Source organism: Cornus florida, unplaced genomic scaffold (genome assembly GCF_030987335.1).
Source record: "Cornus florida cultivar Cherokee Brave unplaced genomic scaffold, ASM3098733v1 CherokeeBrave_3.0.0_Hap2_Chr09, whole genome shotgun sequence".
In the NCBI taxonomy this organism is placed as follows: Eukaryota; Viridiplantae; Streptophyta; class Magnoliopsida; order Cornales; family Cornaceae; genus Cornus; species Cornus florida.
Window position 1 is genome coordinate 79413177 of NW_026775579.1, and position 16450 is coordinate 79429626.

The window sequence follows — 16450 nt, forward strand, 5'->3', positions numbered from 1 at the left end:
TTTCATGATTATTATTATTATTTCAGAAAGGTAAGTTTTGATTTTTATTTTCACTGTATATTTGCACACTTTCGTACATTCTCATACGCTTCTCTTCCCAGATTTCTCAGGAGAGAAAGAGTTAAGAACCTGTTTAATTACATTAATTGACTTGGTATTTGAAATAAACCTCTAGCCAAGGTTTCCTTTCTTTTTGCACAAACACCAACTTTTGCTAAAAAAAAATAAATTCATATTACTTGTTTTTTTTTTTTTTTTTTTGCAAGCTCTGGAAATCAACTCTAACATGAACAAAAAATAAACAGAATTGAAGAGTACAAAAATGGTTAAAAGGAGAGTATTTGGACATAAATAAAAAGTAAGGTTTCATCCAGTCATCAAAACTCGGCACTATCTCCCAAAAAGGCAAAAAAAAAATTAAAAAACAAAAAACAAAAAACTTCTTGATGATCATGATGAATATAACTTAGTGAGTTCTTCCGAGAATGACTTCCTAATGACATCTCTCTTGATCTTGAGAGCTGCAGTGACAAGGCCAGATTCAGGAGTCCATGCTTCCGAAAGCAATTTGATCTTTGCAGGGATCTCAAACTTCTCCAAACGTGCCTTCTTTGCCGCCTATATAACAAGAGAGAGAAGAAAACAAAAGTGAAATACGAAAAATAAGCAACCAAGGAAAACTAATTTCTAAAAGGTTCATGCTTTACTTTTTCTTAATGATGCATCGAACATTAAAAATCAAGATCCTCAAATGTATGAACCAAATTAGCCATGAAAAATGCAGCATATACTATGAGATCTCCCTTTAATCTTCTATATTCTAAAAATATTGATGTTGAACCAATTGTATAGGAACCACATGCAGGCTCCATAACAAATATTGCTCTCCCTTTAATCTTCTAATTTTGATCCATGCGTGCAACCAAATGTTAAACCACTATCGGCCTACAATTGGGTGGTCAGATCAAAATGTCATTATCCCCTTTGACGAAAACACAAAAATGTCTTAAGTAAAGGACGTGTCACTGAATGAGATCTCTGTGCACTTATAGTCTTGCAAGATAATTAAAATCTCTACCATCGTGCTTAAGACCAAACAGTTCAGAAATATTTATTCGGTACAAGTACCTTTACAAGTGATCCGTGAACTTCCTTAATGGTTTCTTCTTTTTGGCACAACTCCGAAAAATCAACAAAACTAATTCCCTGATTCTTGGCCCAGTCTTCCACTGTGTACTGCGAAGCCACCACGAGAGCCACACAGTAACTGTGAAAAGGATCAGCATGCAACATAATGTTGTCGACATAGGGGCTGACCATAAGAACAGCCTCAACCTGTAGAGGAAGCACCGGTCTCCAATGAAAATATGATCATACAAAGCATAAATAAAATATTTAAAATCATTTCCCAACATCCTTACCTTCCCTAAAGAAACATATTCTCCGTGCTGAAGTTTAACTATGTCCTTCTTACGATCAATTATTTCAAGGCAACCATCAGCATGAAACTGCCCTATGTCACCAGTGTAGAACCACTTCATCCCTTTCTCATCAACCTTTTTCAAGAAAAAGATTAAGATAGTTCATTGATTCTACATATTTTTCTTCTTAAGGTAATACCACAAAAGTAATCCAGGTAACAAACTCTGAAAATCTACCTTGTAAACTTCCTTTGTTTTTTCCTCATTTTTGAAATATCCAATTGTAACATTTGGTCCACCAACAATTATCTCTCCTCTAGGCATTGGAGAATCACTGGCTAAATAACCACCCTCGGGCCAATCTATCAACTGAAATACAAAACATATAATTTTAATGCAATAGAGTAAACGTGTCTGACACTGGATGCAAGAACCTCTAGTTAACCATTATTATAAGATCATCTTCATTGGTATAATATATAATGGATGGCGAATGGTGAGGATAGAATAGAGAACCAAGACGCTGCACAATCCATATGCTTGACACTTTTATTCTGATAGAGGCAGTAATGGGCCGAGAAATATTTTCTAGTGGGGGCGACATTGAATAATAATAAGATTAAACTTTTTTGAACCAAAATAATAAATACAAATATGTTAATGTTAGATTAATTAATAAAAAATTATAAACGTGTTTCTTCGTCCCTTCCCACTCCTGTTTTTGTGTTGGATTTCAAGACCAAGGATAGTTTTATACAGGAATTTTGTAGGAGCATAAGTACAATCATTAGAAGATAGATGCAAGCAAAACTAAAATAATAAAAAAATTGAGAGGATGTGCTCTCTATTATTGACATGGTAAGAGAGAGATTACTCTTTTTTTCATGATCTAAAACTTGAGTGGGGCGAGTATATACAATAATAAAGTATTATAGAAAAATTAGTAAGGAATTCTTGTAAGTTTAATAAAAATATAGGTATATAATTAAAATAAAAAATTCCACCCACTGGGCCTATTTAGTAGGTCCGTGCCTGGATAGAGGACATATCATGACTAATGAGCAAACTACTATGATAAAAGCTAGCAAACAAAACAATTTGAGAGTTAGCCACCAAATACCAATGTATTGATCCATTTCAAAATGACCATTCCCTTTAATTCCGTAGAGAAGTGAATGTATTTGTAAAAAATTTACACTAAAAGAAATATATCTTACCTTGATAACTGAGCAAGGAAGTGGAGCACCAACACGACCAACAGATGTATCATCATACTCAGAAAATGTTCCACCGGCACAAGTCTCAGTGAGACCATACCCTTGACCTATTGGAGCACTGGAAACAACAATCCAGATAAATGCAGTTATTGTGATGTGAACCAGAGAAAAGAAAAAACAAAAACGAATAAAAGAGGTTGTATCATACAGAGGGCACGGTGCACCTCATATGAAGCATATACATGTTTAAGTAAAAAGAAACACATAAATCAAATATATAAGTTGCATGTGAAGCATCCAACACTATTAGCATTATATCCATGATTATATTTTCTTCACCCCCCCACCCCCCCTTCTTCTTTTTTCAATTAGGACTTACACAGTAGGGGATTAAACCCACGTCAGTGTTTTAAAATAATTGCAGTTACTGTATAATAAGTAAATAAACTGAACTGTATTGCAGCAAAAAAGTGGATCAATAGGCAACTTCCAGGCAGGAAACAAGGAGCTGGCTTAAGTCTATCAAAAACCTGATTTATCTGTTAATACTAGTCGTACTAACCCAGTAACACTGTGCACAAATCTAAAGCTGTGTAACCTCGACTCGAGTACGTGTGTCGGGTGCGGATATGTTTAAACATATCACATTTCTGAACCAAAGGACACATGCACAGTGCTAAATATTTATATCATCTAATATTTATATTTTATTTTATAGAGTAAAATAATTTGTTTAGGTTACACAGTGTTCACTAAAGGCATTTGACTCGTTTTAAAGCAATAAGATGATAGAATAAAATTATTTAATATGCTTTTTAGGTGCATATCCAACCAAAACTGTCGGACCCATATCCCATACCCATACACATGTTCTAGTGTTGTGTGTCTGACAGAGGTACTTTACTGCTATTGAAGAGTCCATTTAGCATAACCATTCGAAAAAAAGAGTCCATTTAGCATGCATAGGACTAAGGAGCTTCATTGGACACAAGAGAGCTGAAGAACAAATGCCTGTTGTATACCCCATACCAAGCAGACAGTCCAAGTAGTTACGCCAGCTTAATATAAACCAAAATCTTTATTTGACAAAAAAAAGATATAAATTATAGTCATGATAATTTAAACCCCAAATCCTCGTAGCTACACAGTAATATATTCTTATTGTAAATAGGGGTAATAAAGATTAACCTAATATGAGCAATTCACATTCACTAGGTTTTCCCATAGTTAAGTTACTAGGGTTAAGAGATAACTAGAGCATTCTTTTGATCTTAGCTACACAATAAGTTAACAATTAACATTCAAGCATATAATGGCACAAAACAGCACCTAAGTACTATCTAAAATGTTTATAAACAAGCAAACATGGAAAATAGGATTCATGTAGCCGACACACCGTAGTTGGGAGAAGGCTTTGTCAAGTTGAGTTGCCTTTATACACAAGTAATAGCGACATTATGCAAAAGGAGAAAAGTATGAAAGAGAACCTAGGAAGCATAGACACGCCAAAAAGGGCAAAGAATCCATGATGGACATTGACACGGGCCGGACACGCTCCGACACGTGTCGGACACACCAAAATACGTGTTCGAATATTTTATATTTTTTTGAATATCCGGACACGCCGTGGACACGCTTCCGACACGCCATGGATACGTGTCCAACACAAATGTCCCACTCTTTGGGGATTTTTAAGAAAGTTCTAGAAACAATGTTGAGTTGAAGTGTAAATATTAGGAGTTGTTTAATTACATAATTACTTTATATTCAAACAATTAGATATTTATTCTTATATTTTAGTTCAATGGTTTGAACCCTTGCACGATCATCTTTGACTCTACTGTTGTCCCACCAACCAAGCTTCGTTGCTGTGAATGCTCTCTCTCTCTCTCTCTCTCTCTCTCTCTCTCTCTCTCTCTCTCCCCTCTCTTTTCTCTCTTTTTTTTCATCGTCCTCTTTTCTTTCTTCTTCTTGTTATTCAAAAACCCTAAATACTTCTTTTTTTCCTTTCACAATAAATTTCTTTGTCTCTTTTTCCTTTTTCCTTTATTCCCCATGAACTTTTTCTCTTCTATGGATTCTTACCTTTAACCAAGGCCTAATTCTTTTTCTAACAAAACCCTAATCCTCTTTGTCCCTTTTTTTTTTTTTTAACCCTCTCTTTCTATCATTCTTTCTTTTTTCCAGCAAAACACATTTTTTTGTTCATTATGAGATTGTAAAAATAATATTACTCTTAATTTCTTAAAGTAAAACATCATATATATATAGAAAATATATTTCTTATTTGCCGTGTCCCCGCCATGTATGTGTCCTAATTTTTTAGGATTTGCCGTGTCGCCGTATCCGTTTCCGTGCTTCTTAGAAGAGAACAGAGCTAGATACTCCATACAACTGGGATTGTGTAATATACATATATATATATATATAGCGAGAGAGAGAGGGAGAGAGATGGCATATAGCCTGAGCCTAGTCCATTTGGGCTAAGAATACAGGGGCATTTGTATGCATAATAACAGAAACGGCAACTCCTAGAACTGAGTCATTATCAAGAGTTTATTAGAACATGACCCTAGAAAAGGCATCACGCATAATTTTTTTCTTTTTCCCCCCTTTAGTTGGTCCACTTATTTAATACTTCAGCATTACTCATTATTATCAAATTTATGGATGCAAATGTAGCTATCAGAATTATCTTGACCACAGTATGAAAATTCAGAGGGTCAATAATTTATTTTGCATATAAGCGGTCAACAAAAACTTGCTAAGCCATACTAACCCAAGACAAATGTTGATAAATCTTTGAGTATCACCAGACAGAGGAGCCCCTCCAGACAGCACAAAACGGATGTGACCACCCAAAACTGCCCGGATCTTTCTAAACACAAGAAAGTTCCACAGAAACCTTTCTAAGCCCCATGCTCCAAACCAACTGCCATTTATTGCAGACAATCGACGAGAATAAGATAGATCAAACAATTTCTTTGATAGTCCACCTGTTGCATTTACCTGAAGTTTCAGAAGTATTATAATTTTATGTAAATAAGCTTGTCACAAGAAATAAGGCTTCACACACCATAAAAAACAATGAGTCTTTACAAACCTTCTTGAGGACACCGTCTCGAACACGATCAAGAATAGCCGGGACGGCTGTCATCAATGTTGGCCTTAACATAGACGCATCCCCCTTTGTTCCCCTCTTTATCTTGCTTGATGTATCAGTTAGAGTCAAAGGGGATCCATATCCTATGGAACTTCCAATAGCAGCTATTACATTCTACAATATAAACATGAATTAGTCAAAATACTTTGCACAAACAAGTCCAGATCACTGAATTAGAAAGGAAAAAAATATATATATATATCCCGTCTACTCCAGTTACCATAACCAACCATGTTTTAAGATAAACCTTACCTCAGCTGCTAATTCAAGAATATGAGCCAGGGGTAGGTACGCTAAATAAACATCCTTGCTTCCGAGGTCAGGGACAATTGTCATCACTGCAGAAATGGTAGCTAGAACATTGCCATGTGTCATCATTACACCCTGTAAAAATTGGAAGTACATTTGGCAGATTGATAATAAATTTTTTATTCTGGCTTTAGTAAGCATTTTGATAAGATTTTTTGGAAATGGGAAAATCATGCAGACAGTACTTGCAACACGAAATGTGTAAATTGAACGGGACATAAACAAATAATAGACCTATACAAATAAATAAACAATAATGATAATTACAATAGAATGAACTGTAAAACTTTTATCAAACATCTCAAATGATTAATGTAGCAAGTTTTTATTGATTTTTTCGACTGAATAGAGGTTGTAGAATTTATCAGATTGTCAGATGTCTCGAATGAATGCTGTAACCATGTCTATGACACTCTAAGTACCATGAGAAATAATATTAGTCTTTGATACACAGATCATTTAAAGAACATTTTCTACAATCTCATGCTCTCTTAATCCTAAGTCATGTTGATCTATGCATTCATTATTGCAATTAGACAAATCCCAGGGATCTTCTTAGTAAAGTTAATATGCACAATCCCGGCCCTCCACATCTACATTAAGGCCTACACGTGCAGATGCCACCTAGAGATGCCTTAGATGGCTGACTTACTCATTAACGGGATATCTCTTATGAGGAAAGAAGAATTTTCATACTTGGAAATATCTTATTACACTCTGTTGACAAACATGAGAAAGCAGGTTCAACTTTAAGAGCAGCCACTTTTGTGCAAATTAATGTCAAAAATTAAATTTGTATCCGGTGCATCCCTCCAAACACCCCACACCAATGGCCTCCTTTGAAACTGAACTCAGTAACGTGTAGTACCAGAGACGAACAAATATTTGTTTAGGAATCATGTACAAACATATTTCCACCCATAAAGACAATTTGACACCCCCTAAATCACAGGATTTCAGAAGGCAGGAGCTCTTGGGTTATCCCTGTGGGAGACGAGATACTTAACAGGCCAGGCAATGACTTCATGCTCCGAAGGGCTAGCTACCCCAAAAGCAATATTTAGTTTTCAGAAACACTAATGCCTCCAATAAGACTCTGATATGTTCATCTTCAGCCCATATACTCTCTCTCTGTGACTGTATGTGTTGCATCTGATTAAAAAGTCAATTCCGATTAAAAAAATCCTACCAATATATCAAATTTATTCAACTAATATTTCCTTTATTTAAGCCAAAAAAAAAAAGAGACAGAAAAATCCTTAGTGAAGAATGAAGCTGCTTCACTCATATCTAGTCATAGTGGTACTGAAGGATGAAATATAGATCAATTTTTTTACAATGCAACTTAAACCAACATAAAATTTTTAGCATTCATGTATTAGATGCTGTCAAATTCACAAAAAAAAATCATTACAAACATTACTAAATGAATTCTAAAAAGTATCAAGGAATTTCTAGAAACATGTCAACCCACTAAGAGAATTCATGGGCTCGGTTCCTGATTTCCATCAAAACTGTCCAATGCTTACCACAATGCTACAACAGCAACTACTATTGTGATTTAGAACCATAATTGAAATTATCATTTTTCCTTGGCAAGAAACTCACATCCATTTGCCCCTATGGGAACTTGAACCCTCACCTCTATCTTTGAGAGGTAGATGAAATACAAATAGGCTACAGCTAGCTTTGTTATGATTGAAATTATTTTATCCAACTACTTCAATGAACATATTTTTAGAAGAAGCCAAATTACATATAAATGACTAGAAACAAATATTTTATTCACCAAAACCTTCCCTGGCACCTCTAAAGATGTTGTCATCTTAATGGCACAAGTATCCAGGATGTCACATAAGAAATAATAGATTCAGTCTTGCAAAGAGCTGATTCACTGCCATTCTTTGGAGAATCTGGACTGAAAGAAACAATAGATGCCATGATGGGGAGGCTTCGTCTCCACAGCAGATTGCAAAGGACACTTGTCTTGAAGGATTATCTGCTCTAGGATTGTCCATCTCTAATATTGAGTCCTTATTTTGACTCAATTTCTTGTTGGAAAGCTGTTTTTTTTCTTTTTACTTTATGTTCTTGCTGTAGGTTGGGGTATGACCTGTCCTACTCTCTTCGAGTTTTTTCCTTTTGTGATCCTTTATAGATCACTGCTTCCATATGTACCATCTTGTTCATATTTATAAATAAAAAAAATCCCACATTCAGGAAAAAAAAAAAAAAGCTTGATGGCATTTTCAGCTTTTAATACCAAACCATTGCCTAGAAAAAGAAAGTAAGATAATTTCCTGTTCTTCTTCTTGTTTTCATTTCATGATGCTACATATTAACTTCATCGATTTTTTTTTTGTAATTTTTTTTTTAATTTTTTATTTTGGTTTCAGTAGGCAACCTTGATCTTTTTGAAATTTTCCATCACTTTTTTATATATAAATATTTATAATTCTAAATCACCTTCATCCACATGTCAAGAAACTGATAAAAGAAAAATGGAATCATAACATGATGGTGTTGGCACGATACACTCAGATACACATGCAAAAAATTTAAAAGTTCACTACAGAGACTAAGACGAACATTCCAAAAGGAAGAAAATGATCTGTAACAGGATTAGATCTTTTACTAACCTTAGGTAAACCAGTACTCCCACTTGTATACATTATCACTGCAATATCAGCTGAAAGAGGTAAATCTGCTTCAACAGGATTCTCTTTACCAAGCTCCTCTACATCAGAAAATGTAGTGATTGTCCAACTATTGCCCCCCTCAATTAATGAGGCATTTGATGGAACCTCATCGTCCATACATATTATGCGTTTTACTGTGTCAAGTTGTCTGCTTATGTCGATGAGTTTCTTCAGTTCTTTGTGCCCACAAATCACTGTGGTAACCTCTGTCTGGAGAATAAATTGAAATATAAAGTGAGAATATAGTAAAATAAAAGTAATTCTTAGCAAAAATAAAATATTCCTTTTCCCAAGATAATAAAAAATGACACTGTTAATGACAGCAAAAATTCGATGTAGAAGTATATGTCATGCAAACTAGAAGGATGTAACCAGTTTAAAAGACAAAATCAAAACGTGTCATCAAATTTTCGCATAGAAGAATATTATTCTATGTGCTAAATTTGTTGCAAAATCCTCGTAAAATAAAGTTATTTCAGTTCATCATTTAACATAACAAAAAAAAAAAAAATTGAAGCCCTATATAAACCCAGATATGAACTGAGATGCAATTGTGTCAATATACCATGCCACCAAAGTGATGCAAAATAAAGATATCTAAAAATATGTAAATTTTAAATTCTCGAACAAATTACTAAGGTGCTGGAGACGAACAAATTTATATGTGATGCAAAACTGGTTTCCTTTAACTGATTAAAGAGACATAAACATAAAATGTTAATTTAAAATTTTGAATCTGTATTCACTAGGAACAGTTTATTACTTTTCGTGCTTTACAAATTATATATACAAAAGATCTAGCAAACTTTGTTAAATGTAGTCTTAACTACCATCTACTGTAAAAGCTAAAGCTGTTAGAGAAGGAGTAACTTAAATATATAAATCCTTCAACACGCCCCCTCACGTGTGGCCTTCTTTTGGCCCAACACGTGTTTTAAACTACCATCTACTCCAAAAGCTTAAGCTTTTAGAGAGGGTGTAACTTAAATATATAAATCCTTCAACATGTAGCATACTAGACCAGAAGCATACCGCAGTTCTGATACAGCAGATTCCTCATAAATAATGAACTCCTAGTAGATGCAAGAGTACAAGCTTCAGTGAATTTTAAAATTATAAACCTAACAAACAAAAAATCTGATTCCTTTTATTTCTTGGTATGATTGAACTCCTGATTTCATGCAAATTACCATCTGGAAAAGTACTCCCTCAGTCCCAAAAATCTTTGGGTGTTTGAGGAATCCAACTTTTTATGGTAGTGGGTTTTTAAATTTTCTTTTATTGTATTGATAAGAGTGAATTTCCAAATTTATCCTTGTTAAAAGACAAAAGAGTCCTCTGTAATTAGTACAGTTGTTTAATCAAGTCAATGTCAAAAGGATAGTTTAGGAATGTTATAAAAATAGTTCGTCCATTTTTTAAATGGGGCATGTATTTTGGGACATCCCAAAATAGGAAGATGGACAAGAATTTTGGGAAGGAGGGAGTATTTATTTATCGTACTGAGGTGTTAAAATGCTGAGATGTGATCTGAACCATTCTTCTAACAAAATGTCAACTTTTTCCATTTCTCTTTTCAAATTTTAATTTAAAAAAATAAAAAATATGTAGATCTGAAGTGTTGAAATTATAATTATTCATTTAAGATACTTGGACATGTTGGGAGGCAAACCATAACTGTTCACCAGCCGTCTGGACAAGTGCCAAGTGAAGCTTGAACAAGAAACCTATACTCCAAATGAGCTACTTATTTCAACCAAACACTCGGGCATCCTGAAGCTGGTTCAACTTGGCTTGTTTGCAGCATACTCATCATACTAATTACTGTACATATTCATTTACAACACTTTATCTACCACAAAGTAAATTTCCTATAGAAAGGAACATTTACTATATATCTTACCCGAGAATACTAAGTTTTCATCAATGACAATATTGAATAAACTCAACAAGACTTGATTCTTACTAATTTAAATTTGACAACATAATTCAAGCAAGAGGGTAGCACAAATTGATGACTCTTATGTAAGAAGGCATATTCTCCTTATAGACAGCCTTCACTAAATAGCGAAAATAATAATATAACTTCAATTTATAGAACAAATGTAAGCTGTATCTTCCTAAAACATAGGGAATGTTCAGGTTGCAATGATGTATAAATAACAGTTGGAGGAAGTAAGACAACATTCCGACTCAAAATATCAAAGAAACAATTGACTTCATGTAGAGTTATAACTTCGCACCGTTATAAATCCGGTTGTACCTAAAACTGTGGTAAATTTTGTTGAATTTAAGTATCCTTCAGTATTAAGATGTCAAAATCAATTTAGCAATGACATAAAATTTGCGCCGTCATTGGGATGATCTCTTAGTTTCCATGGGTTGGAGATTATGGGGTTGGTCTGTGGTATTTCCTCCCTTTCCTACATTTTGCTCAAAGGTTTGAAGGGAGAGAGTGCATCAAGCTGTTCGCAAGTGCCAACTTGATCCCCTTCCCAAAAGAGATCCTAAATGAGGGAAACCTAGGAAAGATGTCGACTCCAACCAGTGATGGACCCAGAAAATTTTGTGAGTGGGGGTGGCCTTTTAATTTGTGGGGGCAAACTTATATAATGGGTCCATTTTTGTAATTTTAATGGAGTTTTCTGCATAAATTTTCAAAAAATTAAAGCATAAAATGCAAAAAAAAAAAAATTCTGTGGGGGCGAATTGTAATTTTAGTAGGGGCATCTTCATAAATTCTTAAAAATTTGAAGTGTAAAATGCAAAAAAAAAAAAAAAGAATCCAGTGGAGGCAAATTGTAATTTTAGTGGGGCATCTTCATAAATTCTAAAAAAATGAGATATAAAATAAAAATATAAAAAATCTCCCATTGGTCCCATGTTGGGTCTGTGCCTAACTCCAACTACCATCCATGTAAGATCTGGAGGAAGGTAAGACAACATTCCAACTCCAATTATCAAAGAAACAACTGCACATACAATTATAATTTTATGTGGTTACAAATCCAACTGCAACTAAAACTATTTTAGTTTTTGTTCATTTTGAATATCCTTCATGTCAAAATCAATTTCACATTGCATACAAATTGCTTACTAGTCATACAGTCATCCCTGCAGGATATTATGCCTACAAATGTGTATTACACGCCACTTGATCATGCTTCTCTCCAATCTTGAGTTGTAAGCAAGTTATATGTTCTAAATTTTTAAACTTCCAACAAAGATATTCCACCTTTTCCCCAATATTTCCACTTATACCCATATTTTGGTCCTTTCTTGATTATGTGTCCTCAAAGATCTTGAATTATATAGTCTAAATTATTGGAGTTCCACAAAAAAAATAATAATAATAATAATATAAAATTTAAATATAAATAAATAAAAATAATAATTCACCATTTCCCCAATATTTCCCCATAAAACCACATTTAAGTCCATTTGTCCTCATCTCCAGGATAAGTATCTTTGCAATGGTTACATGTACAAAACTACTAATAGATAGCCTGTGATGTGAAAAAAGATATTCAGTGCAAAATATAAATACACTCAAGAGCACATACATGTGGAAGTTATGTGTGTGTGGAGAGAGAGAGAGACCTCATTTAATGAGTAACATAGAGCCTCCTCCCCCAAAGATGCATATATGGTCACAACAGTGATATTGCGCCTGAAACAACCCTGATCCAAGAAAAAAAAATTACTATATTATACAATTGATAGACATTGCAAATGTACAATTTACTTCTTTATAAGAGGTAATAGACCAAACAGCTTCAGATGTACTAACTTCAATTTGTGCCTCAGTATCTAAATAGCACTATTATACTCCCAGGAAAAGGTATGGCTCATACCAATTAGAAATATAACTCATGTAAAACAAAGTTAATATAACACATGTAAAACAAAGTAATCTTTTTAAAATCAAATCATGAAATGGATTAAAAAAACACAAACAGGAAATTAAGTTAAGCACCTGCAATGCAATAAACCATTCTTCTCTTGTATCAGCAAAGATTGCTGCACGTTCTTCCCTTTTATGCCCAAGTTGCACCAAACCAGAAGCAAAATTGCACACAGCTTCAAACACTTTGCCATAACTTAACCACTCATAATCACCCAAATGAAGCTTCTCAAAGGACCTTCCGTCTCCAGATATCTCTGTCTCCCTCGAAATCAATCTCCGAGTTCCAAGAAATTTATTGTCTCGGTACTGCTTGCATGACTGCTCAAAAAGATCAGCAAGTGTTGAGATGCCCTCCCATGCTGTTTCCACTGGGGAAGTAAACCGATAGTTTCGGATTGCATACCCAGGTTCCCCACCAACATCAACAGGCAACCCACGTTTCTTTCTATTTTTTGAATTCCGAAGGAGAATAGTAAAAACAAGAGGAACAAGGACGCCGACTATATATGCGCTCATCTTTCCAGAGAATTACGCCTTAACGGAACTGCTCAAAACCTAAGAAGGGAAATTCAGTACCAGTCATTTTCACTAATCTTACTGATCCATTAAACAGAAAAAGCAAGGCCTTAAACAAAATTCATCCAGAAAATAAAATCAGATCAAAATTAAAGTTATTCTGAGGAATATTAGTTGAGTAATCCTCTACATAAACTTCTTACTGCACATGACAGTCTTACCCCTTACTACATTAGAAGTTGAATATCACTGATGGACCCATAAAAATCAATATTGAAATGGCTCAAACATAAGAATACCATTTTTTCTTTCTTCAGTAATTACACAAGAATACGTTTTAATATAAGTAAATTGGCACTGATACTGGAAGATCCACAAAGAAATACCTAAAATAAGTTCACATTTTTTAATACAATTAAATCAACTAGTACATCATGTCTGATGTAACCATTAAGCTTCAGATAAAATCCAAAAGCACACCTACTACATGTGCTCAAACAAGGAAAAAGGAAGAAAGATTCATAGAAACAGCTACCAGACTACCAGAGAGATTGATGCTACTCTACAATTGACTATAAACCTCCAAAGCAAACTGACAAGAGCTTCTAGAAAGATTGCTGAAAATCAATCATCAAGGACATACAACCAATGTTATATCAATGAAAGTGGAGTTGCAAGAACCACAAAATAAAAATAAAAAAAATAAAAAAGAAGATCATTCTGGGTCCTAAAAGTTTTGTTTATGGAAGTGTGGAACTGACTCTTAAATGCTTTAAACCTGTTATTCTATATTATGGCAAGTGCCTTTCTTCTGCATGGCACTTTGATGAATATAAGTCATCCACAAACAAATGACTTATTACAAATATTAGCTTGTGTCTCCCTAATAAAAAACAAACATAGATGCAAGCACACGTGACAAGTGCACAAATAAACCAATAATTTCATTCTAATTTTCCTAAGTTGTTTCGTCAGGTTCCCAGTCCCCATGAAAGTGTGACACTAGTGTCCAAGTCCAGTCCACACACTGGATATCACTATAAGATCCCTTCAAATTCTTTGTACTATAAGCATTTTCTTCTATCCAATTTTTGATAAACAATGTTGAGGTGTTAGTAAGAGAAGATGACCTTCAGGCTCCGGTACAAATAAGTCCTCCAGTATCACATCCAAACTATTACCAACAAAGCGGCTGGCCTTAACATTGCAGAATTTATATTGAACTTGAAGCAGCTGCAGCTTGCATATTAATTCTGAACATTGTGGTGTCAACAAATTTGAAAGAGGGCAAGAAATAAGGTATATTATTTGAAGCATACAATAACAATGTTGAGGCACATTATCTGCAAACCACCAATTATTTAAAAACCACTATATCACACTTATTTTCACCAACAGTAAGATTAAATAAGATAATTGCGTATAAAATGAATCGTACTAAGTTTTTGCCACTATAATGGCATTGGTAATTTACCACTGAAGAAATGCAAGGAATCGTCTTATGAGGTTACTGAGGCATGAGAAACTAGTCTATTTTCAAGAAATCGACTTCCTTCAGAAGTTTAATGGTATCAAGTGCGGCAAACTCTCTCTCCAAGGTACTTCAACACTACCAAATAGATAAAAAAATATATATAAAATAAAAAAAATCGAATCTAATTCTATGTGACAAAATGACTAGCAATAATAATCCCAAAGGCCAGACTTCTCTCGGTTTATTTCCACCAGCACCCTCCATTGAGCTTAAAATCTCACGACACCAACCCAACCCAATGTCAGGAGAAATAACAAAATTAGTATTCCCACCATTTAACCTCTCGCCTGGTGAACCAATTGTGCAAAAATCCATTTGAATGGACGCATTCTAACCAAGAATTGTCATCATTTACTTGAGAGACGTAACCGGATCCATGAAAATAGCATGATATTGCACATATCAATGATATAGGCTGAAATCGAACAACTATTCATACAATCTCATATTCAACACCATTAGTAAGTCATCCATTAGTGCACACTACTATGAAGCAACACAAACTTTCTCGACTTTACTAAACAAATACATAAAGGTATTCAGGTAATCAGACTTAAACATTCAAGAGAAAGCATTCATACGGTGATAACCATATAAAATCAGAGTTAAATTTACCAAGAGCGCCAAAACTCAAACTCTCTGATCAGTTGACCACTAATAGAATAAATCATCATAACCCATTTAGAAAAACATGTAATTTTTTACTTTCCCTACGCAAATTTTACATACAATTTTACACAACCACGATGACAAGATCAACATTGTAGTGAATAGTGACCCAATTGACTCAATGTTCTCAACTTTTTATTATAGAGGATTCATGAGAAAATACGTATTGAACACAATTTGCATGTTAATAGAATTGAACTCAATGGCCTAACTTCAAGAAAAGCCTAAACACAACAATAGTCAATCACAAACAGCAAACAGTACAGCTTGGAAGAAAGAAAAAAAAAAATCAAATTTTAAATCCGGTATAGATTAGAAGATAGAGTATGAAAACGAGAGAACCCATTTACCAAAACATATAAACAATCAAAAAATTACCTTCAGATTATGGTTTCAGAAACAAATATCTGAAAACAAGAACAAGTTCAGATGATCAGCATTACAAGAACTCCGAGAGAGGGCTGAGAGCTAGTGCTTTCTTGAGGCCAGAGAAGCAACGGAGAAGCCAAAGATCGAAGTGGGTTGTTTTATACAGTGGTTGGATTTGGCGGAGAGACCGAGAGTAGAGAAGTTGGAGTTTCAGAAGTGTACTTAAATGTATTTCTTGTGCTACTTGGTTTTTGTGTTTTTCTCCTCTCTTTGTTTTTTTTTTTTTTTTCTTTCTTTCTTTTTTTTTTTTTCCTTTTTTGTTGGTAGTACATAATAGCGACAAATAAGGAGAAAATGTATTTATTCAATACCATATATACGTGGAGATTTGCATTCAATCTGTCAGAAACTGAACCCTAGAATCGTGTGATGGAGAGTGGCTCGATGTGGTGCATAAGGTTCAGTCTTAGCTGTCCAACTTGGGTGTATACGTTTTGGATTCAACTTGGGTGCATACGTATTTGGATTCATATGGGACAGGTGTCACAAGTTCCGATCCACGGTCTTTTAACTCATAAAGGCACAGAAAAGGCTCACTAGTCCTATTAGAGCGGTGCAAAACTCTTATTTGGTGTCACGCCACAAG

General features: G+C 34.4%; 1 protein-coding gene across 3 annotated transcripts; it reads right to left on the minus strand.

Moving 5' to 3' along the window:
• Positions 1-307: 307 nt before the first annotated feature.
• LOC132274534 (long chain acyl-CoA synthetase 9, chloroplastic) lies at positions 308-16092 on the minus strand. 3 transcript variants are annotated; one of them, XM_059775834.1, is made up of 12 exons: positions 15814-16092; positions 12786-13260; positions 12410-12490; positions 8750-9019; positions 6054-6185; positions 5742-5915; positions 5418-5647; positions 2639-2756; positions 1659-1790; positions 1422-1556; positions 1129-1335; positions 308-618 (listed from the first exon to the last, which is right to left on the minus strand). In XM_059775834.1, exons 2-12 carry the CDS (start codon positions 13230-13232, stop codon positions 451-453), a joined length of 2094 nt encoding a protein of 697 aa, XP_059631817.1. In that variant the 5' UTR covers positions 13233-13260; positions 15814-16092; the 3' UTR covers positions 308-450. The 3 variants fall into 3 exon arrangements, with proteins under 3 accessions (XP_059631817.1, XP_059631815.1, XP_059631816.1); XM_059775832.1 differs by having other exon boundaries at positions 12786-13271; XM_059775833.1 differs by lacking the exon at positions 15814-16092 and adding an exon at positions 14363-14485 and having other exon boundaries at positions 12786-13271.
• Between the last annotated feature and the right edge of the window lie 358 nt (positions 16093-16450).

Excerpts from the sequence above, each read along its gene's own strand:
- LOC132274534 (XM_059775834.1), bottom strand. The coding sequence starts at position 13,232 with ATGAGCGCATATATAGTCGGCGTCCTTGTTCCTCTTGTTTTTACTATT. Across the intron at positions 1,791-2,638 it reads TTCCTTGCTCAGTTATCAAG|TTGATAGATTGGCCCGAGGG; the intron begins GTAAGATATATT and ends TTTGTATTTCAG. Across the intron at positions 1,336-1,421 it reads AATATGTTTCTTTAGGGAAG|GTTGAGGCTGTTCTTATGGT; the intron begins GTAAGGATGTTG and ends CTTCCTCTACAG.